Consider the following 25,410-nt stretch of genomic DNA (forward strand, 5'->3'; position numbering starts at 1 on the left):
GAGACAAATGAATATTTCAATGAATTTGGCCACACTTGCTCTTTCCTTTGGAGAAACCCTGTCTAGCAAGTCCCCCATGACATGTCTGGTTTGAACACCTTTTAGTCAGAGACTTTAAAGCTTAATATCAGTAAGTATCTATAATTCCACATATAGCATTGTCACATACATTTCTTAATGATATTATTGACCAATGTGTTATTGGGTTTTGAATGGTACCTCAAAAACATATTTGTACAAATATTATTGCAGTAGTGTGTACTTAGCTATTTTACCAACCAGCCCCTTTCATATATTCTTGAGAAGGATGGCTCAACTAGGACAATCGCTTTTCAAAGCTATTGTCAGCCAGCAAGGTAACTTACATCCATAATGGTCTAATAGAAAATGCATATAACTTTTTAATGTGGGAAGGAAATTCTTTGCTCCTCCTTCCCATATGTTTATCTTTAGACTGGCAACTCTTTGGGGAACCAGTTCTCTTGGTTTCTTTGTTTTGTACTCCACAGAGCACCTTGCTGGTGCTAACCAAACTGCATGATCTCAGACAAACAATGCCCTGTATTTCCATAGAGACTTTTGATCAAGGAGCTCACTACTAAGTAATTAACCCTCAATACCCCTGGGAGGCTGACAGTGTCATTTGCTCCATTTTACAAATGGAAAAACTATGGCACAGAGAGAGGAAGTTACTTGCCCAAAGTTACACGGCAAATCTGGCAGAGCAGAGAACAGAAACCAGGAGCTCTGCAGGTCTGCTGATCTTTCCAGATAATAGATCTTGCACAATAAGCTGGCCCATGAAAGCTAGCCTACTGTTATAGTCCTTCTAACAACTAATGGTAAGTAAACATCTAAAAGTTCATAGTTTAGGTGAAAAACAATTGAGCATCTAAAAACCCCTTGAGAGTACATGAATGGGTTGGTCACTGGCAGAGAAGTGACCTTCTTGGAAGTGGCCTTCTCATTTTCTTTGTATATGCTGCCAGCTAGAATCCTGAAATATAAAGATGTGCCAGAGAAAAAGCTTTCCAAACAGTTTAGAATCTCAAAAATCTGTTTTTTAAAAACCATTAGCAATTCAGCTATCCATTAAAGCCATCTGATGAAAAGCTTCTGTTAACTGGGTTAGTTTATATGTACAGTCAAAGCAGTTCACAGCAAGATCCCTGGCTTTTAGTCACACAAGGAGAAATTCACGCACATCCAGTTGGCCAACACAAGGTTGACCACCACTTACAGCCTGCTTACCTCTATTTTGGAGGCTTAAGGCCAACATCAGTGATTAATAGCCCTTGTGTGAGCACTTGGCAGGGGTGAGTTTCACCCTGTGTGCAGGTACCACTATCCCCTGCTTTGCAGTATATCTGTATATCTCATATAGCATCCTGGCAACATTGAGATATCCTTACTTGCCCTAAATAGCTCCACTGCAGCCAAAAGGGATACTTATAAAGTAAGGTACTATGTCTGGTGACTAAATATCACAATGCAGCTCTCAATGAATATGCACAAGCTACTGTGAAGCAGCCATTCCTTGTTTGCATTAGTGAAGCTTGGATTTCATTTCAAGTTTGCTTGCACAGAAGTTTGATACGTAACATTGCATTAGAGAATTAGATACTTGATCACTGCCTGTTTCTCCTCAGGGCAGAGGTAAGTCAGTGCAATTAATCTGAAGAGAGCTGGCTACCACTGTTGATTATGAAATACCTTCGGAAAATGTATTTAGAATGGAGTTGAAATGAAACTGCTTATCAAAATTCCCAAATATTTTTGCATCTCCTTGCTGGGTGGGAAATGGGTTTCCTGTCCCACAAACATTTTTGAAATCTTAATAAAGTTCTCGATCTGTACTGGGATGAAACCACAATTTTTCCGTGAGAAAAAAAATCAGAGACCCAGCCAGAATAACCTGAGGGCTTCCCTCAGATATGAGACACCCAGCTTCAAGCCTCTGCTCTAAATCTGGCAGAGCAGAAATTTGAACCTGGGTCTTCCATATCCCAAGTGAGTGCTTTAACCAGCAGGCTATTTTTGTGGGGGGAGGGAAAAAAAGGTGGTGTCTCTCTCCTCCCATACACCCTGGAATTGAGAAACCTTCCCAGCAGAAGTTTTGTTAAAACTGATTCATTAAAAACAAAACTTTTTCATGGGAATATATCAGCATTCATGGACAAAAAGTCATTTGTCAGAACAATTTCCAAACAAACTTAGTCCTGTCCTGGAACTGATGGTTAATCCCCTAATCAATTGCTATCTGGTATTTACAGCCTGCTCAGGCCTAACTGTTGATCAGGGCCTATAATATCTAGAACCCAGCCAATGAGCTCCAAAACTTTTCCATTGTTCATAAATGAAAACTTGCATTCCTATTGGATTCTACTGGACTTCTCTACAAACAAGACATAAAATTTAAAAAGATGGGTTTATTTTTGATACTTCACACAGTATGTTAGAAAACACTTATGCTATATAAGTGATTTCTAAGGGCCCTGAATCAACATGAAGTGTTCCATCTGAACAACCCCTGCCAACGCATTTATTTTAGGAGTTGAACATAACAGCATGAAATAAAAAGCACTAAAACGGGAGGTGGTTTTATTACAGTAATTCCAAAACTTCATGTAGCGGAGCGGGGCCGGGGCTCAACCCTCCTTGAAGGCAGGGGGGAGCCACGCCGGCTTACTGCATACTGTTGGCCCGGGGCCCGCCCCTTGCTTTGGGGCTGTGCGGCCGCCCACTGTCACTTAGGGCTCAGGCCCTCTGTTGCAGGGCTGAGCAAACAGACACAGTTAGCAGGTGGCTCAGGCCCTTTGTTGCAGAGCTGAGCAGACAAGCAAACAGTCAACAGGTGGCTCAGGCCCTCTGCTGCAGGGCTGAGCAAACAAGCAACCAGGTAATAGAGGGCTCAGGCCCTCTGTTGTAGGGCTGAGCAAACAGGCACAGTTAATAGGGGGCTCAGGCCCTTTGTTGCAGGACTGAGCAGACAAGCAGTTCAGGTGCAGAAAGCCCGGGCCCTGGCCCAGGGCGGGGCAACAAGCGACTCAGGGCCCAGGCCCTTCAGGAGGGGTTGAGCCAACACACACCAGGAATGGCCTCTTCAGGCCAGGGAGGAGGGGGAGTCTGCCACCCTTGAAGGGGTGGCAGGGGGAACGCAGGCCCTCCCACTCCACTGCGTCCCAGCCCAGGGCCCTAGTAGCGGTCAACACTGCTGCCGGTCAGTGGGGGATCCTGACCGAACCACACTGACATCGGCTCAGGTGAGTCTGCAACCTGACTGGAGTCGGCTGCCCCCGGGCCACTTCCAACCTCCCCCTCACTGGGTACCTGCCATCCGCCGGCGTCGTCCGGTGGGTCCCAGACCATGGGTTCCTCAGGATACTGAACGTTGGGAGGTCCAGTCCACTCCTCTGGGGATTGGGCGTCGGGAGGTCCAGTCCACTCCTCTGGGTACAGGGTGTTGGGAGGTTCCGACAGCTCCTCCGAAGGCCGGCCGTTGGGAAGTTCAGGCAGCTCCTCTGGGTACTGGGCATGGGGTAGGTCCAGCCAGTACTCCTCCGGGTATCGAGCACGGGGCAGGTCAGCCCAACACTCCTCTGGGTACTGAGCACGGGGTAGGCTGGGCCCAGCAGGAGCTCGGGCCTCAGCGTCTGCCTTCTCCAGCAGCCTTCTCTCAACTGAGCGCTGGGGCCGGGCTTTTATATTTCCTGTCTCGTCCCTTGACTTCTGGGGCGCCGGGACAGGCGAGGGGTAGCGTTGGACTTCCTGTCCCACCCCTTGACTTCCGGGGGGCGAGGACAGGCAGCGGTGGCTCCGCCCGTTGCTGCACCTGTTCTGGCCTGTTCCTCTCAGGCACGGCGGGGAGTGAGGCCCCCTCGCTACACTTCACAACATACATCTTACATCACTCTACTCTATGCTGGGCACGTTGCCGTTAATATTCACAGTAAAGTATTTTTATCAGTACACACACGGCAGTGTTTTATTGCAGAACCGAGCCTACTCCATGAAATTGATGAGATTTTGCATCTGCTGCCCTCTGTCACAGTAAGCATAAGATTAGCACTGTATTGAGTGTCTTTTCCCCCCACTCTCTCATTTATCCATAGGCAGAGAAAATAGAATGTTAGCCTTAAATAGTGCTTATCAGCATAAGGAGGAAAAGAAAAGTGAGACATTTGATGAATCTACTTCAAAGTTATGCACTCAAAATTATCCTTCTGTAGAATAATCATATGAAGGGAGAAGACGACATTCAATATATGTTTGATTTGAAAGGAAAGAGAAAGGCTGCTCCCTGGAAGGATGTCAGTAAATGTTGGTTTTATCCTGCTGTGTGGGAGGAAGCCCCTCCAGAGCTGAGCCATGTAAAGGAATTCCACCGTTGATGTTACATTACCCTTGCTTCTAGACATCAGTAGTAATAAAATTGCTTCTAGCCATCAAGAGTAACATCTAGGAAAAAATTCTAATGCTGTGTATTATACGGGAAAGATTGAGCTTTCTTAATAGCCACAAAGAACAGGAAAGAAATAAATACTTACATACAGGAGGGTTGCTTGAGATTTTTCAGATGAAACATTTTTCCCACCAAAAAGGGCAGATTCAAATTAACTTGAACATTTTGTGAATTAGTGCTAAATTTGCTAAACTGTTTCATTAAAAAAAATCCCCAAAAAGTTGAAGTGTTCAATTCAACGATTTCAAAATGTGTTTATTTTTCAATTTGAACTGACTTTTTGTTTTGAATTTTAGTTCAATTTTCTTTTAAAAAAAAGATTAAAAAACAACAATCCTCAAATGTTTTATATTTGGGTAAAAAAGATATTTAGTTCAACTGGATATTTTTTTCTTCCATTTTTTGGTTTGGCCACCGAACTGAAACTCACCCACTCCCCACAATTATTTGCCTCGTTCTGTATGCAAGAGTGGTTGAGGAGAAAGCTAAGGTCTGCCACTGAACACATGTGTTTAGGAAATCTGAACCCAATCCTCATGTGGCATGTTAGTGGATGTATTTAGATGGTTATGGTAATGCTACTATATGGTATATTTTTGGATCTATTTCGATTGCAAAGGAAGTTGTCACTCCTTTTTCACTCCTACTTTACTCAGGCAAACTCCCACTGAAATTAACAGGTGTTTGCCTAGCAAGCAGAAAAGCAATATAATCAAAAATTAAAAGAAGTTTAGCCAAGCTAAATATTTTAGCAAAAGTAACAGAGCAGATAAAAAGATGAATAAAAAATTCTCAAATTTTGCCTTAAACACACTTGTGTGTGCAATAATTTTAAAGATTTGTCCAAAATTTGAGAGTTGCCTCCTCTTGCAAGACATTTCAGCAGGATATTTTGATGTCACAAATAACTAGGCAGTATTAACTGAAATTAGCAATTCATGTCAGTGAATGTAGTCTATGAATAATACATACATATTTGTTAGTACTTGACATAAAACTGCTCTTCCTGCTTGTGCATTCATTATGATTCCTTGGTATTAGCTGAATACTTATCAGTATAATGTGAATAATCACATGTTCCATGCAACATGTCTTACATACATACATATTCGCTTACATAGTAGCTGCAAAGCAAGCTGGGAATACAGAAGCTACTGAAAAACTATGATAATCTTATAACATCAGAGGCAGTTATTGCCAGAGCAGCAAAGACAATCGTGATTTGTTTCCCTATTTAAGGGAACATCAATATCAATTCAAGATGCAAGTGCACAGCAATCAAAAGCAATGCTACACTTAAATGCAAGTGACCATATGCTAGTATTGGTGTTTAATTAAAATAATAAAAAAACAAAAAGGACTGGCAGCAGACAGACTTGAGTGTTGTTAATTTCACTATCCAAACAATGAATACTCTCTGCAGCCACAGACACACACACACTAGCCAAAATCCTCGATGGATCATCCCAGATCATTGAACTGAAGAGATACTTACTGAGAAGGAATTGACTGTGGCTGAACAACTGCTGACGTGTAAATAGAGCTCTCATGAAGCCACATACACTTTGCTAGGTATGACCTCAGTAACAGGAAGCTTTGTCTGTGTAGAATCCAAATCCTAAGGAGCAGAAACTAGCTGGCATGGATTGACTTGAAATATCGGCATAATATTTCTGCAGCATCACTGAATTGGGCCAAGGGCTATCTACTTACCTACATACTTATGGAGCTCCCATTTCCAGAGTATCTGAGCAGCTTCCATTTGTGCAGACATTGATGGAGACCCCAAGGAGCACAGAGTCCAGGGGTATGAGGCTGAGCAAGTACCAAGAAGCTGCTGACCTCACCCCTGCTAGGGGCGACTGGTTCCAGGAGAGGCAGCTAGGGAGGGGGCATAACTTAGGCAGCTGGGGATGAATCCATAACTCACAGCAGACTACAAGACCCTAAAATCTACCCTTTCCAGCAGAACTCTACCCAAGAGAAGGTAGGCAGCAGCAACACTACCTGCCCTTGTTCAGAGTAACCCACCCACCAGGTGCGAGGCAGCTTGCAGGCAGAGAGAAGTATTTGTAGTCTGCTGCCATGGGAGGGTGTCGGGTGATTATACACTTGAGCAGGTTTGACATATCCTTCAGCAGAGAGCAGTGGCAAGATGTATTATAGCCTACAGGTGAGGCAGTAATGCATTGAGCCTACAGGCCTCAAGATCTGTAAAATAATAGCTTAACTAAACAAGGCAGATGGCCCCAAAGCCTTAGTATAAGCAGCTAGCTAGGAGTAACCCTAGATCATAAGCTATCACAAGATAGAATGGTGCAACGAACACTGTGGACAGGTGTTAGTTATTCCAGCTTGGGATATTATATGTTGGGAACTTCAGCAGATGTCTGACCACAAAGTGCCATTGGTAACTGACTGACGTATATACTAATGACCTTGAGGTACCAGGCCTAGTAACCTATGGGAGAAGGGCACCTCCACATTAGTAGGGTGAGGATATGCAAATAAGGAAAAGGGGAGAAACCCCTTACTGAATATGCATTAGGCATAGTGGCATCAGTGTAACACATTATAAAAGTTTTATAGTGGCCAGTGTGCCTTGGGAGATGCCAGGATAATGACCACTGGGGCATCGTTACAAATGGTGGCCTGTATGGGGATCTGAATTGCTGTGGACTTCTGAGAAAATCAGATCCAGCTTCCCTGGCCATGGGGAGTGACACCCATTCTGAATCTGTGTGATTATGGGTTTCTGATTCTAAACTACTGCCTCCAAACGAATGGAGTTAGTTCTTTAAAACCATAAGCCTCTACTGCCTGAGTTAGAGCTCAAGCCCCACAAACAACCTGACAAAGGGCATCATTACACATGCCCCTGGCAGGAGGGAAGATACACAAAGATAATGTATTATTTTAAGAGAGTGAGAAACTTGTGATGGCCACTGGGTAGATGATGGTTGGCTGATGGTAGAATGAACCCAGTGTCAGTGGGATGCCAGCTGGAGTGGAAGGAACAGGCTGCCTGTTAGTCACTTTGGAAACAGCAGCTTCACTTCCCAGAGATGGGATGAATTACATCAGGGCCCTTCCACATGACTGAAGTACTGCAGCAGCAAGACCCAGTTGTGGGAAAATGGCCTTCAAACCTCAGAAGACCTAGGTGACTCACCTGGCTAGCTGCTTCAATGCCAGAGTTATTCGATAAATTCAGATCTGGGAGGTACAACTCCCCAGAATCTCAGGTATCCTTTTGATGTCTTGTCAACATGAGCAGAGTTGCAGAGCAAGGGTCTTGCCATGTTTTACTCCAGTCTTCCAGACAAGGATAGACAATGAAAATGTAGCAAGCCAAAAATGTTAGTTGAATGCAGTAACTCAAGGCTCCAACAAAACCTTCAGAAAAAGGTTAAGAATCAAAGGGGAGGGGTTTGCTCCTCATATCCTACAGCTCTGAGTTGTTACAGAAAAGGGAATTCTCCTTCACCGCTCCATAAAAATTGCCTCACAAAAGGAACCAAAACTGTTCGTTTTTGGAACTGTTTGAACTACAATAAACCTAACAATGAGGAGTGTGCTAAACCAGAGATGAAATTGCCCCTTAAAAATAACTTTATATTTTAATCCAGAAGAAACTTAGCAACACTTTCCGCAGATGCTACTAAGCATTCAGCCGTATATAATAAGAGAATATTTAGGTATCAGCTTTGCAATTAAATTATACCAGGCCGTTGCTACAGTGCTGCCTTCTCCGCAGAAGTTAAAATATCAAGTAGTAATTCCATACAAATATACCATCTCAATACCATAAGACCAGTTACAAATATTAGCTAGGCGGCAGATGCTATATGTGAAATTTATAGGGCATAGGTGGGAGAATGCCATAGGAAGGGGCTGAAGCTGTGGATGGAGCTGAGGACTGAAGCTTGCACATTAAATTGTAGCATTCATTGCTACCTAGGACTTCACGGTTGTTGCTATGCAACACACCACGGCCACTTGGAATTTATAGCAGCAGGGAGAGAACAATTTCCCAGTTCCAGAAGCACAGGTTCCTACTGCATAAGCTGATGAAGAATCTCCAGTGCCAGTTAGGGCTTTTCTGCTATGATGCATCTGAGCAGCTCTGGTTCTATCCAGTAGATGAGAGTGGTACACGCATTTGCACACACACTTGTATGTCAGTTCACTGCAGCGTGTTTAAGAAAAGAAAATGCAAAACTCTGTTAAGGGTGGGGAAAAAAGAATTCCAAGACTAGATAAAAGCATTTGTAGCAAAGGAAAAGGCAGTTTGGAAAGAACATGTGCGGGATTTCCCTCTCCTCCCCACCTGTTTCTAATAAAAACTTTTCATTAACTGAATAGCTGACACTGCCCTATGGGAAAGATTTTGACTTAAAAGGTTGTTCTCCAGCATGATGAATCTCCACAAGCAAGAGTCGCATATCATCTCAGGTGTCATGCTCTCATTTCTATGAAATGTTGATGAAATAGTATATAAATAACTGCCACAACACATGGGCTCAATTTCCTACTCCAGCCCTTCAAGCTTACCCAGCTTCAAGTCAAAACACTATGTGCCATGCATCAAGCATTTATCAAGTGGTGCTACCATTGACTTTGTGTTAATCAATGGAGCAAAATTGAGTCCTACGAATCTGTGGCTGAAGGACAAAGACACATGGTCAATCAGTTGCCTCCTAGGAGCACTTTGAAAGGCCTCTATGATGTAAAACTGAGTTAATCATACAGCTTCAGTTAAATAGGTTCATTGGAAAGAACTTTTATGAATGAAATACTATATACTAGGTCAGCCTCTCTCTAGTCCACCTTCTCCCATAAAGAAGAATCCATGCCACAAGCAGAAGAGGGTTTTTTTAAAAAGCCATTCAAAGTTTTTTTTAAAAAGCCTTCTCCAGTATAGGTTCAGGGAGATCCTGGAATGTTAAGTGTCTCATACCCTTCAGCTTGTAAAACATGGAATGACGACTCCACAGTGTAGAACAAGAAGGGTATAAAGCTCTTACCATCTTTAGCAGTGTCCTGTTGTCTCTGAGGGACCCAACCATTCCAATAAAGGAAACAGCAAACATTGTGATGCCCAGCAGAAGGAGAACCACAGCTGGAGCTAGGAAGATCCCTTCCAAGGTTCTGTGTTTCTGTCTTTCCACTTCTGCATAGATGCCAATGCATAGAATCACCAAGCCGATTATCTGCAATAGAAATACATACATTACATCAGACTCAAGGGTGCAACAGGGTTGCAATAAAACAAAACCAGTTTTTACACAGAGAGACAGAAGGGTGAGATGATTTGGAGTTAAACTCACCAGGGACCAGATCTGAGCTCATTTTCACCAGCTTACCATGATGGGTGGTTAGAAAAACTTGGTTTGCCATGGTAGCCACCCAGCACTGGGGATTGAAATCTCCATTGAATCATAGACTCTCAGGTTGGAAGGGACCTCAGGAGGTCATCTAGTCCAACCCCCTGCTCAAAGCAGGACCAATCCCCAATTAAATCATCCACTGAAATGCTTTGGCTCTGCTGTGGGTACCACAGCAAAGTGAATTCAGCATTAGTGCTATATCAACGCTAACTCCATTGAAGGAAATGGAGTTCTATCTGGGTGGAAAGCAGCGAGATCAGAATGATTGGGCCTCCAAATTTCTATTAAAAAAATCCATCTAAGCTTGGACCCTCATAACCCAACCCACAAACTCTGCATGTCTGAAATACAAACTCTGATCTAGCTTTTGCAAATGGCCTCTATCTTTCTAGTAGGCCAAACAAAAATACTCTAGATGTAAATGCATCCCAAACAATAGGTGCTTTGAAATGTGAACCCAAAGATTGCAGCTTCCGCCCTTCAATACCCTCCCTGTGAAACACCCTCCCTGTGATAGCCTGAATTAGAGAGGGGTGACAAAGTATGAAAAACCAGCAGAGGAGCCTGTTTTGTTCTCAGTTGCTCATTGGGAGCTGATGCTCCATGCTAGCTTTTTGTTCTCCAGCTTAAGTCAGATATTGGAGCAGCACTTCCGAGTGAAAAGGTTCCGTATTGTTTCTACTGAAGTGACAAGGTATGGAACAGAAGGTGAATGGAAATGAAATTTAAAAATTAGATAGCAAAGAACAGTTAGCTATCTGAAGGCTGTAGCAGCTTGGTCTGCAGCAGTGACATTTTAATATCTGCTGTAACTCTCTGGACTCAAGAGGAAACACTTGCTGAGCACCCCCTAATGCCTCTGACTTCAACAGGAGCAGCAGATGCTCAAGACCTTTGAAAATTATGCCATTGGTGCTCTACATGTTCACTTGCCATTTTACTGTTCAGCATTTCACTGTTTTACCCTAACAAGCGCAACTGCTGGTGAAAACAGCAGTTCTAGAGGTTGCACTCTCCTTTCTAAGTCAGTAGTTACTCAACACCCCACCATGGATACAGCACTAGACAGGATACTGGACTGAGAGTCAAGAGACATGGCTTCTATTCCCAGACCTGCCACTGACCAATGTGCCTTGGGGCAAGTTGCTTCTCTTATGTCACCAGCATACACAAAGAGAAGTTAGATAAAAACATAAAATACTCTTTCAAACAGGTGTCATAACACCATTTTATTTCTTAGAATCCAGAATTCTAACACACAAGAACCAAAAACAGAGAGAAACTGAAAGCAAGCTGCTCCATAAGGCCAAGAGACACAACTCAGTGCAATTTGCTCTAGCCTGGCTCTCTGCAGACTGACTGCACAAGACCCAGTCCCAGATTGCATACTTCCCTACAGACCCTCCTAGCTTGCAAGCAGGACCAGGAAACTCCTTAAACTTAAAGTCATAAGTAATTTAAAGACTTTAGTATACTACAACTTTGCTTCTCTATGCTTCCATTTCCTTTTCTAATCCCTTTCCCTGTTTAAATTCTAAGGTTTTTGGAGCATGAATTGTCTCATGGAGTGTTGGTATAGCGACTGGCAGAAAAGGGGTCCTAAACTTGGTTGGGACCTCTAGGCACTGCTATAATAGCACAGTGTGTGTATCATCTTTCAGATAGCCTTAAAAATCAAGGTCCTGCCCACTAGATTATTACAGGGAGCTCTGGCTGCTCAGCATTTCTAAAAAACCAGGCCCAGACCGGCCAGGCATTCACTCATTAAGGCAGCCAAAGTCAGTGTCCACTTCTGAAACTATTTTTTTTTAACCTTAACCTCTCCAAACATGTTACACTGGCTATACAAGGGGGCAGCACTCACATATCCCACAGGGCTGTTGTGATGCTTAATTAAATGATTCGTGTCCATAAACAGCACTGAGATCTTCAGATGAAGGCATGATATGAATGTGCTCATTACTAAAGATGCAGAATCTGAATCTTCTCAGAATATAGCAAAGAATGATTAAGAGTCAAACATTATGTGTGTTCTCAAGTCTAACTTCTGTTTCTCAGTGGCCTATCTGTAATTCTTAAGAATCATTCTAATGTAAACACAGTTTATTAAAAGGATCTTGCATGATTCTTCATAAGGGAAACTGGATCAGATATTGAACAGAGTGTCAAATTAGCTGGATTCTGTTCCTGTAATGTGCTGCATGACCCTGAGGAAGTCATGTCTCTATGTGCCTCAGTTTCACTATTTATAAATTAAGCTAACAATACTTAGTCACTAGGTTCTTTGAGACCTATTGTTGCAAAGCACTATGCAAAATCTCCCTATTAAGACAGTCTTCCCTCCTCGACTTCTTTGAGATGGCCCTAATTTAAAAAGAGAACAGAAAATTTCTACAAAACAATTTCCTAACAAGGGAAGGCTTAAAGCTCTACATCTAAGAATAGGTTCTTGCACACATACTGAAACACATTAAGTTGATGGGTGACAATTTATCTTAGCCACTTGCATGCTTTAGATTGAAACTGGCAATTAGTTCTGAAGTGCTTCATGTTGTCAAATTCTGGTTTGCTTTATGCCCATCAACTATGCAGCACCATGGCTCTGCAGAAATGGAAGGGGAAGAGAACTGATTACTTCTCAGCCAGCTTCCAGCTGACATCTGAAAAGGTTAGCAAGAAAACCCAAGGTGCATTCAGCCTTAACAACGCTTCATGCTTCCACAAGCACTGCAGGAAACAGTAGTTTCCAGCCCTTTCAGTTATGGGGGATTTGAAATCATGTAGCGTGCGAATTTCCCAGTGACAGGTGAATGCATGAAGAAGAACATTCAAACTACTGTACTTGGGTTGATTGGGCCCACATGGTGCTCAGTATTTGGGAGGGGGTGTGATGAGACTCTGGATTGGTGCCTATAAAAGAGCTCCCATGATGATATGGATGCAAAGGAGATAAAAAACAATGGATGCCTTTGCAGTGTTCCCCATGTATGCATTCATAACTTGTTTTCTTATAGGTGCTTTCAGAGCTAGGGAAAGATATAAGATGGACAGCCCAGGAGAGTTCAAATACAGGATGAGAAATGCAGAGCTGAATGTTACATCCTGTCCCATCAAATATTTCATCCTTGACCTACTGGGGGAATTATTTCTAGAGCTACGGGGGTAACACATGCTCCATGCCAATTCAACCTGTCTAATAAGCCTGCCAATAAGAGGAACACTTAGGAACAGTATTTAATGATTCAGAAGAACCCCAACCTCCAAAGAAGAGAGAAACCCAACTTCCCTGTCTGCCATAGACACCTGTTTCCCTTGTGACTCCACACTTGCAGGTTGTATTTCAGCAACTTCTGTCATAGAGGTAAGGAGAGAGGGGGAGACAGGTGCTCATGGGCTGTCAGGGACTCTAACCCAGACAGCAAAGTTCGTTGTCTGACCGCGAGAGAGACAGGAAACACCAGCAAGGTCTGATTAAAAGCTTTTTATTGACAAGTGCATGCATCAATAGAGAGCAGCTCGTCTTCAGAGAGAACCAGCCTGCTTTTTACATTTTAGTATAAGCCTATATAGAGAGTTTTGTCGCATCATAAATTATTTACTGGAGCAACCCACCCCCTTCTTTTAACAACTAGAAACTAGACACCTTTAGTATACATGCATACGTAAAGTTAGAAATGTAGGGGAGTTAAAAACAAACAAAGAACAAAACCAGGGAGTGAAAACAAGGAGACTGGGAAACTAGGACTCTTATTAGTTCTTCGAAGGAGCTGCCCGAACACAGCACATTTGGTACTATGCCAGGAATGCAGCTTTTCTCTTATTTTACTTTTTTCCAGCGCTTGTGAGACATGCTGCTGCTTCTCAGTGTTTTCCATTTAGGGATTACCCACAAACCTTTGTTAGCCTGACTTTGGTCAGGTTGGCATACCTGGTTTTGTCTGCTATATCTTTATTCAGGCCTAACAGGGCTATTTAGGTTCAATTCCTGGCTCTGCCATGGGTTTCCTGTGTGGTCTTGCACAAATACTCAGCTTCCCATGTGTAAAATCAGGATGAAACACTCTTCCCCACCCCCCCTCTATAATATATGAAGATTGCAAACTCTCTGAAGCAGGGTCTCTTACTAAGTGTATATACAGCATCTTGCGTAATGAGTCTCCAATCTCATTTGTGGCCTGGAGTTCCTACTGTCACACTACTGCTTTATTAAGTGCTTGTGTAGCCCTCTGGAAAGGAAAACATTCCTTTTTTTATTGACAGAAATTTCTTGGACACTAATCACAATAATATCAGTATTACAATACAGAAATGCAATTTCATATTGCACATAGCAAGTATTTTAGTGACATGACTTTGCCTTTCCAAGCTAGCTGCACAGTTTCACTGCTTCTGTCCTAACCATTTCATTTGATTTCTCCAGTGTTTTCATCCTAATTTATGATATGTTGATATGTTAATCCTTAACTTTCATGCATCTTCAATCCTCGCTCTTTTCTGGAGTTTTTAAAATTGTAGTCAGATTATTTCTGGAACATAATTAACATCTGGTTTATGTCCATCAATCACTGTCTACCTTCAGGCTACTAATTTTTCATTTTTAAAAGAAAATTAAATCTATAGAGAAGTGAGGGTTCAACTCATGATACTTTTAGTTATTCAAAATTGAACTGGCAGAAATTATTCTGATAAAGTGCCATTAATCATCATTTTATCTTTAGATTCTAGTGGGCACTGGGGCCAGGTTTGGTTTAAAGTTACTTTAAATCTTATCTGGTGTTCCAGACAATATACCAAGATTTGGACAATTAAGGAAAAGACAAGTCCCTCCTTGATCAGTTTCTCTATTGTTCCTAATCTTTGTGTCACTGTTCGAAGTTGATAAACCCTGAACACTTCTTGTTTTTTAATTAATGAGTATGTCATAATGAATTATGAAACAGTTCAATGGCACCTGTATGTATATATAAGATTTTGAAGTTGGTTCAAGAGTTCGCTGCTCATGTGCTCTAGCAAGAAAATCTTGACTTCCATTAATTACTGAAAGCTTGTGAAACTGACAAAGCAGGACCAAAGGAAGTACACCCAATGCGCTATGCTATCCAGGAATATAAAACCAAGCTGGTGTTTGGCATGTGGACACCTGCATTTTGCATGCTTCTTTAAAAGTGACCCTTCTGAGACTAAGGTTAACATGGCATATCTGAAGCAGGGTTTGTTCTAGGCATATTCCAAAGTGCGGGGTGGATCAGGGGCCCACACATATATTTAGATGGTGCTGGCTTCACACGAGCTGGGCAAAAAATTGAGAGAATTTTTTCCCCAAAAATGCAAATTTGAGGCAACAGCTGTTTTGCGAATTCATGTCAATTTTGCCAAACTGTTTTTGTAACAAATCAAATACAAATAAATAACCTTTTGAATAAAAAAGGACTTTTCATTTAGAAATTGGCTTCAATTTTATTAAAAATATAAAAAACAACATTTTTTAAAAAGCTAAATATCAGAAATGTTTCATTACACACCAAACTAATTATTTTTTATTTTTTGCAGTGCCAGTGAACCAAAAAAAACAGGTATGTGCATAGCTCTAATTGTAAGCAACCTGCTCCATAAAAACACAGAACGCCTCACTGACCTCCAGTGATGGACTACAGGGCTCCCAGTATCTACCCACTCCCCCTTCAAAAGCTGACTCCCTGCAGCGGTGCTCACTCACCCTTACAGGGCCCCCTTGCATCAGTGCGGGATGTTGCCAGTATCTTTGGCTTCAGCCACTCATGCTGACTGCCTGCCTCTGGCCCTGGATCTTCTGTGGCTCAGCCCAAGTCACCCAAGTTTAGACCCTTTCCAGGGTATCATGAACAAGTCCACCCAAAACTGAATAACTCTTCTGCCCACTTGGGCTACTGAAGTCTTCTCTTCTCTGCTTACATCAAGGCAGGAAACAGAGTCAGTAAGACCACCTACACTGCAGCTGGCAGTGAATGTCCCAGCCCAGATAGACAGAATCACCCTAGGAGGGCTCAAGCTAGCACAGTTCAGTCTCTCAAGCCCACTTAACCCACTGGATCCAAGCTTGGGTGACTAGCCTGTGTCTCCACTGGCACTGCCACGTCCTCATAACCAGTTTTAGTATCCTAGCTGATCAGAGGCCATTTGTTAGAGTCTATGGAATCAAACAGAACTTGAGTTTAGCATCAGGCTGCTGCAGCCAACAGGTATTTAAGAGTGCATCCACTCAGCCTCTTCCTATCACCCCCATGCTGTGGAATGGGCTCCCACAGCACCAGCAGCTCTGGACCTACGCCTCAGCACAATGCAAAAGGATGTACTTACTACATAACAGTTCAAAATGTCATCAGATCATAAAATACTCCCCTATCTCAGAGGAGGTATTGAGAGTCTTATTTGATATTGAAGTGTTTTGAGATCCCAATGAAAAGCATGATGCAGGGAAGGAGAGCTATTAACAGCTGGCAATAAACACATTCAAGTACAGATTTCTTTACATTGCCCAAATTAAAGAGAGACCTGCATCTCTCGTGTGTACTATAAGAAACCGCAACATTTTATTCCAAGCATGACAACGGAGCAAAGGAATCAAAGTTGGCAAATATTGAACTAATACGCTGCAGAAAATTTTGAAATGCTTCTTCCCATCAAACACCAGTTTAATTTCATTTTGTAAAAGGTCAGCCATTTGAACCAAGCAGCAGCAGCCGCTCTTTGAGTGAAATACAGCCTTCTCTGTCTCTAGCTTTCTCCATGCATGGACAGCGGTGCATCATCAGACGCTTCCCATTTTAAACACTTCTGAGCCCTTTACTCACTTTTGTAGTGTTTTTCCTCCACAGTCAATTTAGAGTGTGCCAATCAAATCTACTCACTCTGAGTTTAATTTTAGTTCTGAGGAGAACAATTGTATTCAACACTTTGATGGCTAGTATGTCCTTGTCCCAGATCTGGTCCAGGTCCCCCTGCTGGACACTGCTGTGACGGGATCCAAAGGCTGAATCCTGCATACCCTTCCCTTGCTGGAACTGTGTTAGTGGGGACCCTGTGGTCCAACTGCCTAGGTGCTGACATTAGTGCTGTCTCCTACAGGCCTCCTCCCAGCATGGTCCCCAGAATCCCATGGAAGTTGTGAGCCTTCTAGGTTACAGTTTACTCTTCAGAGGCATGTGAGCCTTCTAGGTTACAGCTTACTCTTCAGAGGCATGTGGCCGTGAAAGTAAATAGACACAGGGTTAGCAAAAAGTTTCTAACTCAATGACTCTTTACTCAAAAGATAAAGCACAATAGGAAACAGAATCCCTGAATGCAATGCCACTCACTGTATCTCATCTTTCCTTTGGGCATCAATCTGTGTTCAGGTAGCCATGGTTTCCTCCTCTTCCTCAAAACAGTCTTCCCTTAGCTTGAGCTGATGAAAGCTCTTGCCCTGTTATAGCCTCCCAATCTCCTCTGTCACGTGAGCTTCAGGTCTCCCTCAACAGAGGAGCACAGACCCCTATTAGCTGACTCCATTGCCAGACAACCTCTTCTCTGCAAAATCAGTTCTGTTGGTTAGGAGCTAGCCTTTTGTCTAGAGTGCTGCTATTTGAGTGAAGGACCATCAAGGTTAAACGACCCTCTCTTGTTAGCCCTATGCCTCTCTCTACCCTTTGGAATTCCAGTCCAACACGAGCTCTCAAAAAAAAAAATTCAACAGCAGTAAAATTATTTCCATGGAGTCATTTTAATCTATATTACTTTATTAACTTTTTCAAAGATGCCCAAGAGATTAGAGCAGTTCCCTTACAGAATTCATACTGATTCTTATCCATGTCTTGTACTAGCCTATTCTCAATTTCACTCAGTTTTCCCTATTTCCAAGGTGAAGCTCACCAATCTATCATTACGGAACTACAGATATGAGAAGTTCCAAGTCCCTGAACTGGGTTAAACTGACATTAAGAGCCTGTCATATCGGCTTTCCTTCAGCTATATTGGTAGTTGTTACACAGGCAGGTGCTTGCATGTGAGCTGAAAGGGAGGGAAGGTTACAAAATGGCAGCAGGCTAAAAACCAGAAAAATGATTGGAGATGGTTTTCCTTTCTCTGAAATAGAACAGGCTTTTTGCAGTTCAATGAAGTTTTCTAGGCAACATAAGCAGAGGCTTGTGGCTGTATAGGATCCAATGGCACTTTTTGGAAGTGCAGAGATATTCAAGGTAACCTTAATACCCTGGCCAGATTCCCATTTGGATAATTATATACTATCTGCCTAAAAGCCCCTCTAGTTTGAATTGACCAGAGCAGTGGTTTATCACCTTTTCCCTCTGGATCTTGGACAATGTATCTGAATTCAGGACAACTGTCCCAGGCATTTCAAACTGTACATTCAACTACTATGAAGGGAAGAAAGCTTACACAGAAAAAAAAAGCAGAAATTCGGTGCACATTACAAGAGGAAAACATGAAAATGTAGTAAACTGGCGATTTACAAAAATGTTACCATTATGTTTTTCCCCTACACAAACAGCTAATATATACTTTCAGTCCAGATAGAATAGTTTAGATTGAAGGAAAAACAACAAAAGCAAAGTCTCCCGGAGAGAGCACAGTGTGCCACCCTGCATTGGCCTGTAACAATTCTGCCTCTAAATAACTGTCTCTCTCTTTAGAAAGCATAGTCCTTGACATCTATACATGCAGTGCATAGCAAACAAAGGTATAATAGTAACAGACCCACATTCCTTGACAAGTCAAATCTGAACACCTTTACACACACAAGTAACATCACTGAATGCACAGGCATGTGGGCCCATTTGATTTCATGAATGTGAGTATTTACTGGATTTGGGATTAGTTTCTTTTAAACCAAGCCAAGGCAGAATGTACTGAAAAAATTGATGGATCAGTTAAAAATTGATCCAATTTATTCAATGTTCCTTAAATAAATAAAGATGCTTTCTGAAAAAATAACTTGGTTGCATTGCCATAGCAACAACTATCAAATTATATATCGAATGCCTGGGTAATAAATATGTCTTTCCTGAGGAAATCAACAGTAATCAAAGTATAGGCAGCCATCACTGACATCAAACCAGGTGAAACTTGGTGGCAGCAGCTAACATGCTGAAGCCTTGAATTCAAGCAGCAGGAAAAGTTTGCACAATCCACACTGCAAAGAAAATCTGCAGTTGACTCCCTGACTCTGGGTTCCATCACTGGTTTTTTTCTGTGGGAATTTGATTAGTGCCAATGCTTTTGATTCACAGTGGCACACATATTCTCTGCTACCCACTTTTAATTACTTGGCAACACATATAATAGAGTTTGCTGGTAAATCCTCTGTAATTACATAGTACTTTCCTAGTGATCTCCTTAATATAATACAAAGGCAACAATTTTCAGCAGCCTGTAATTACTGTGGGCCTTGCACTGCATCCGAGGGAACACAGGCAAGCCTGCATTTACCCTGTAATGAGATGGTAAGTACCCAGTTACTACATGGCAATAGACATACAATTCAATGATCAATATTCACAAGCTTAAGTCAAGAGATACCAACAGAGACTCTGCAAAGGAGTGGTAGTGGTGGGGGAGCAGGGGGACAGCCCTCACCACATCACACTAGAGGAACATTTGCAAGAGATGATGCAAAAACAGTGTGCCCTGCCATTACCTGTGCAGTAACAGCCCCATGGATTTAAAGGCTTCAGCCTCCACTCTATCAGTGTCTGTCACTCCCTCCCATCTTACATGTCTTTGGGATGTTACACTGCAACCAGGAGGTGGGATTGCAGCATGTGTAGACACACACGAGCTAGCTTTTATATAGCTCTCTTCAACAACAATAGCAGTGAAGCTGTGGCAACACAGGCTAACCATCCAAGTGCATACCCAGGGTCCCAAGCAAGCTGCCTGTGCTGTCATTGTTTTATTACCATTATTTCAGTTAGCTAGATCAAAGCTAGCTTGGGTAGGTCTACACGTACTGCAGTCACACATCTGATTGCAGTGTAGACAAACCCTTTACCTTGCAAGCAACAAGTGCCCTCAGTTCCTCATAACACACCATTAGATTTACCATGGGCCTGCTTCGAAGTCCACCGAATTCGATGGAAAGACTCCCGTTGACTTCCAAGGTCTTTAGATCAGGCCCTAGGGCATGTCTGACATCAAACCAAGACAAGGGCCCTCCATACATTGTAAGACTGAAAGGGACTTAAGGCCCAAAGAGACTCGTACGTATCTGCTTTATTTCCCATCTACTCTGTTCATTTCAGATCAGGATATTCAGTTTGAATTGCTGGATTTTTCATGTCAATACAAGTCATTGGGACCCACAATCCCAAAGGCAAGAAATTCACTAAACAAGACTTAAATTGCTTGCTATCATTTTAGCATTTCAGAATTGCAATTAGACCTTGGGGGTGGTCTCATAAACAGATAGCTAAGGGTTAATGTCTCTTTCACCTGAAGCACTTGACCAGAGGACCAATCAGGAAACCGGATTTTTTTCAACTCTGGGTGGAGGGAAGTTTGTGTCTGAGTCTTTTGTCTGTCTGCCTGTTTTCTCTGAGCTTTGGAGAAGTAGTTTCTGCTTTCTAATCTTCTGTTTCTAAGTGTAAGGACAAAGAGATCAGATAGTAAGTTATATGGTTTCTTTTCTTTGGTATTTGCATAAATATAAGTGCTGGAGGGCTTTGATTTGTATTCTTTTTGAATAAGGCTGTTTATTCAATATTCTTTTAAGCAATCGACCCTGTATTTTGTCACCTTAATACAGAGAGACCATTTGTATGTATTTTTTTCTTCCTTTTTATATAAAGCTTTCTTTTTGAGACCTGTTGGAGTTTTCTTTTCTGGGAAATTTCAGGGAAATTGAGTCTGTACTCACCAGGGAATTGGTGGGAGGAAGAAATCAGGGGGAGATCTGTGTGTGTTGAATTTGCTAGCCTGATTTTACATTCCCTCTGGGTGAAGAGGAAAGTGCTTTTGTTTCCAGGACTGGGAACGGAGAGGGGGAGTCACTCTGTTTGGATTCCCAGAGCTTGTATCTGTGTATCTCTCCAGGAGCACCTGGAGGGGGGAAGGGAAAAAAATTATTTCCCTTTGTTGTGAGACTCAGGGGATTTGGGTCTTGGGATCCCCAGGGAAGGTTTTCCAGGGGGACCAGAGTGCCCCAAAACACTCTAATATTTTGGGTGGTGGCAGCAAGTACCAGGTCCAAGCTGGTAGCTAAGCTTGGAGGTTTTCATGCTAACCCCCATATTTTGGACGCTAAGGTCCAAATCTGGGACTAAAGTTATGACAGGTGGAAAATAGCAAAGACTAGAAATTCTGACAGGTTTCACCATGTTGTGACATGTTTTTGTACAGAATCTGCTGTGACAAAGTGCTAACGCAGCTTGATGTTGTATGAGCCATGAGAAATTAAACTCTGGATTTTATGAACACTGACAGTCTAAAGCAGTGGTTCTCAAAGCCGGTCCGCTGTTTGTTCAGGGAAAGCCGCTGGTGGGCCGAGACAGTTTGTTCACCTGCCGCGTCTGCAAGTTCGGCCAATCGTGGCTTCCACTGGCCACGGTTCGCCGCTCCAGGCCAATGGAGGCTGCAGGAAGCAGTGCAGGCTGAGGGATGTGCTGGCCGCCCTTCCTGCAGCTCCCATTGGCCTGGAGTGGCGAACCGTGGCCTGTGGGAGCCATGATTGGCCAATCCTGTGGACACAGCAGGTAAACAAACCGGCCCAGCCCACCAGGGGCTTTCCCTGAATAAGCAGCGGACCGGCTTTGAGAACCACTGGTCTAAAGAACACTTTTCTCTAGGTTACAATGAGCTGCATGTCTGCTGAAACTTTTTCCACTTCTCTCTAAACTTGTTATTTTGGAGGACTGTGGGGAAATAAATTATATCCTTATGATACCTTGTCCATCAATTTCTCCATACAATTGTATGGAAAAACAACAGTTTTGTTCATAATCAAAGCTCAGTAAAAGCAAAATGGATTCTTTTCCCTTTTTTGTGAGCATGTGAAAAGGGTAGAAATGACTCACCGTGATGATGTAGGGAACTACATTGTGAAACTGCTCATGAGCAAATATATAGAACAAAAGAACCTCCACAACAGATCAGATCAGTGGACCATCTATGCTAGTAACTTGTCTTGGATGTCCGTCAGCATCAAATGCTTCAGAGAAAGTGTAAATTCTCCAAATAATCAGGCAATAGCTAACCTATAGGAGAAGGTTTTTTCCTAATCTCAAGCAACAAGCAATAAGGTTTTTGTGCAAAAGCATGAAGGCTGGTAGTCTTTCTAATCTGTATTCTGGCTAGTGCAATTGTGAGTGATGGTCTTATTTTTCATAGAAATATCCATCCTCTTCCTGACTCTTGTAAACTCTTTGCATCAGTATCTCAAGGCAGCAAGCTCCACAGGCTAATTCATACTCCCCTGACACAGACTTTGGATGCAGGGCCAGATTTTCAAAAGTGAGCCTCTTATTTGCACTCAAAATGTGATACTTCAGAGGAAGAAGTTGCCTTCCTCCCTCCTGTAGAAACTATTATGCATGCAGTCAGTTTTGCAACGCTTTCCTTGGACTGGAAAGGAAATTCCTACCTACCCCTTCCCATGCAGTTCTCCATTTACTCTCCTGGGCATGAGATTTCATGGCCTTTTATTTTTGTAAATACACCCTCTGTTTCCTGATGGAGCTGTCAATATCAAACTTTCAAGGATCTTTAATACTTTCCTTTTATCTGCTCATTAACACTTCACAATAGCACTTCTCTCCAACTTATTCTTATGAAGCAGCAATTAGCTCTCAGGCTAAGTTCACCAGGGATCCAGCTCTCTAAACCCCACTGCCTTTGGGAGATGCTGTTCTTTAACCTGTCACTTAGACTGGATAGTGGTGTCATGGGGCTATTTCCTTTCAGGAAGGCAACCATGCATAATTGTCTACAGGAGAAAGTCATAGACTTCCATATGGGGCAATCCTCACCCTGTGAACTTAAGAGAAAAATTTAATTTGAAAATGGAAATTTATTCTCCTACCAAGTAAGCCTTGATCAGCAGGGCTTCTGATGATACATAATCATTCAAGACTAAGATCACTTACTTATGATAGCACCTGGTACAGGGCTGCCTGGTGGGGGGCAAGTGTGGCAATTTGCCCCAGACCCCGGGCGCCCGCAGGGGCCCCACGAGTCCTGACCCAGCGGCGGTGTGGGTCGTCAGTGGCATTTTGGCAGCGGGGGCGTCCTTCAGTGCTGCCAAAGATCCAGAGTGACTGAAGGCCACCCGCCGCCGAAATGCTGCTGAAGACCCGGACAACGCCGGGTGAGTACAAGCGCTACAGCCCCCCCCCGCTTAGCCCCAGGCCCCCTGAATCCTCTAGGCAGCCTTGACCTGGCATGTGCAAACTATGTTCCAAACACATAAAGACAGCCAATGTTACATTTAGTGATAAAGGCAGAGCCTCCCTTCTGCTGGACATGAGTAATGTAAAGCTCAAGGACCTGGGGTCCATGTCCCCGAGGTTGAAACTCTTGCAAAGCAGCAGCTGGAAGCTCTGCGTGACCCCTGCAGCTTAGTGACAAAACTCAAGGAAAGGAAATGCATAATGGGAGAAAGCTAATACATAAATAAGAGCAGAGGAACACAAGCTAGGGCATCACTCAAAACATCTTTGAGAAAGAGAAGCAACTCTGTTCAGGGACAAACTGCTATAATCAGATGAGTAAATGAGATGCAAATGAGAAGCCAGTAATTCATCGTTTTCAGAAACATCAGTGGGTCATGATGACAACAGCATCAAGGCCACATAGCTCTTCATATTAAAATCAGATTATTCAGAGAAGCCAAGTCCATATCAGGAGAGGGGTTCATATATGCACACTGACTTCCTGAATCATTTCTGACTGGGGTGAGGGAGATGATGTGGATACATCCCTCTGGTCTCAGCTTCTGTTCCATGTTGCTGTTACTTATGGTGGATGAACCTTAAAGAGTGGGAACTGGGGTTGGATAAGACCCCACAAGTTTGGATACTTATCTGAACTCTAAGGATCATGAATCTGTAAAATTTGGATGAAAATCTCATAAGAGGAAGTTCCTACCGGGGCCCAAGCTGCAAAATTCAAATCTGGATTTCAATCCCTCTGCCCAAAATTTTGGCCTTTCTAGACCTAGGGTTCAGATTTATTACTTGTCAGCCAAGGTTTTTGGTAGCTACTGCTTCTAGCTGAATTAGAAATACTGGGAAGCCAGCTTCTGCCAACTAGAATTTCTGCCCTTCTAGAAACAGAAATTCCCCAGTGCAACAAAAATAATGGGATGCTGTCTGTAGTGTATATCTGGAGTGTGTGCATATGGAGTCTGGCAGGACATGTGTGGAAGTTAACCAAACTTTTCAGAATTTAGTTAATTTTTCCATTCCAGAAGAGGGCTACAATTAGGGATTGATAGAGAATTTTTATTTCCCCCCCAGATCCAAACCACCCTATTTTTTAATGTTGCAGAACCAATACCCAATAATCTTGACACATCTCCAGTTTGCTGAAACCCACTACAATTGAATCTTCCTAACTGGTGCATCCCACTGGAAATAAACATGCCAATTAAAAATGTTTTTATCAGAGGTCCATAGGAACATAATCCACTGGGAAATGGTCACAAAAAAAATTGCAGGGAAAAGAGATATGAGTCCAGTAAAACATTGACAAGTACATTGATCATGGTACTGAGTCATTGTTTCATCCAGCAATGACCCCGTCAGATGACCACGTGGTATCTGAGAGCTCAGAAGTTGGAGCAACTAAGAACAGGAGGGGATAAGCCATCTTTCAGCTAAGCCACACTCCCTTGAAAATTCAAGAACAGCGATGACACAGATGAAAAAGTGAGCTCCTGGCATCTGACTCAGAATATGAGTTACAGATGACAGCTATTACGGTTTTTCCCCCCACACTCAGAGGAGAACATAACACTAAATTTGGATTTTTATTTTAGGTAAAGGAAAACTAAACAGATAATATAAAATCACCACAAAGGGGGCAGAGGGCAGTGTCTCTCTTGCTCCAAGTTCTGCCATTTTAATAACCCCTCACTGCCCTGATCCGTAGCAGACAAGCAGGACTTCTTACATTTGGAGACATAGAACTGGAAAGGGTTCCTGGGTTACTGAGTGCAGTCTGCTGCTGTCACAGACAATCACCCCATCATATAATCCCTTTCATAAAATTTACCAAGCTCCATTTCAACACTAGTAGGCTGTTTGCCTACACTCCTCTGATTGGGAGGCCGTTCCAAAGTCTTTCTTCTCTGACGGTTAGAAACCTTCTAATTTCCATCCTATATTTATTCACAATCCATTTATAACCCTTTGTTCTTGTGCCAACATCGTCCTTTAGCTCAAGTAGCTTCTCCCCCTCCTTGAGGTATGAATAGAGAGCAATCATTTCCTCTCCCAACCTTTGCTTTGCTAGGTTAAACAAAATGTGATCATCCTAGTAACCTTTCCCTGCACCTATTCCAGATGGAAGTCCTCATTCTTGAACATGGGT

At 42.8% G+C, this 25,410-nt stretch overlaps 1 protein-coding gene across 2 annotated transcripts in view; it reads right to left on the minus strand.

Moving 5' to 3' along the window:
* Positions 1-25,410, minus strand: part of LOC115646278 (tetraspanin-15-like) — a 221,497-nt gene that overhangs the window by 189,885 nt on the left and 6,202 nt on the right. For both annotated transcript variants that reach the window (XM_030551930.1, XM_030551929.1), the window contains exon 2: positions 9,490-9,675. In XM_030551930.1, the coding sequence (XP_030407790.1) occupies positions 9,490-9,675 (186 nt within the window). The remainder of the gene's footprint in view (positions 1-9,489; positions 9,676-25,410) is intronic.

The sequence above is a fragment of the Gopherus evgoodei genome, chromosome 2, assembly GCF_007399415.2.
Source record: "Gopherus evgoodei ecotype Sinaloan lineage chromosome 2, rGopEvg1_v1.p, whole genome shotgun sequence".
NCBI classification, from domain to species: domain Eukaryota; kingdom Metazoa; phylum Chordata; order Testudines; family Testudinidae; genus Gopherus; species Gopherus evgoodei.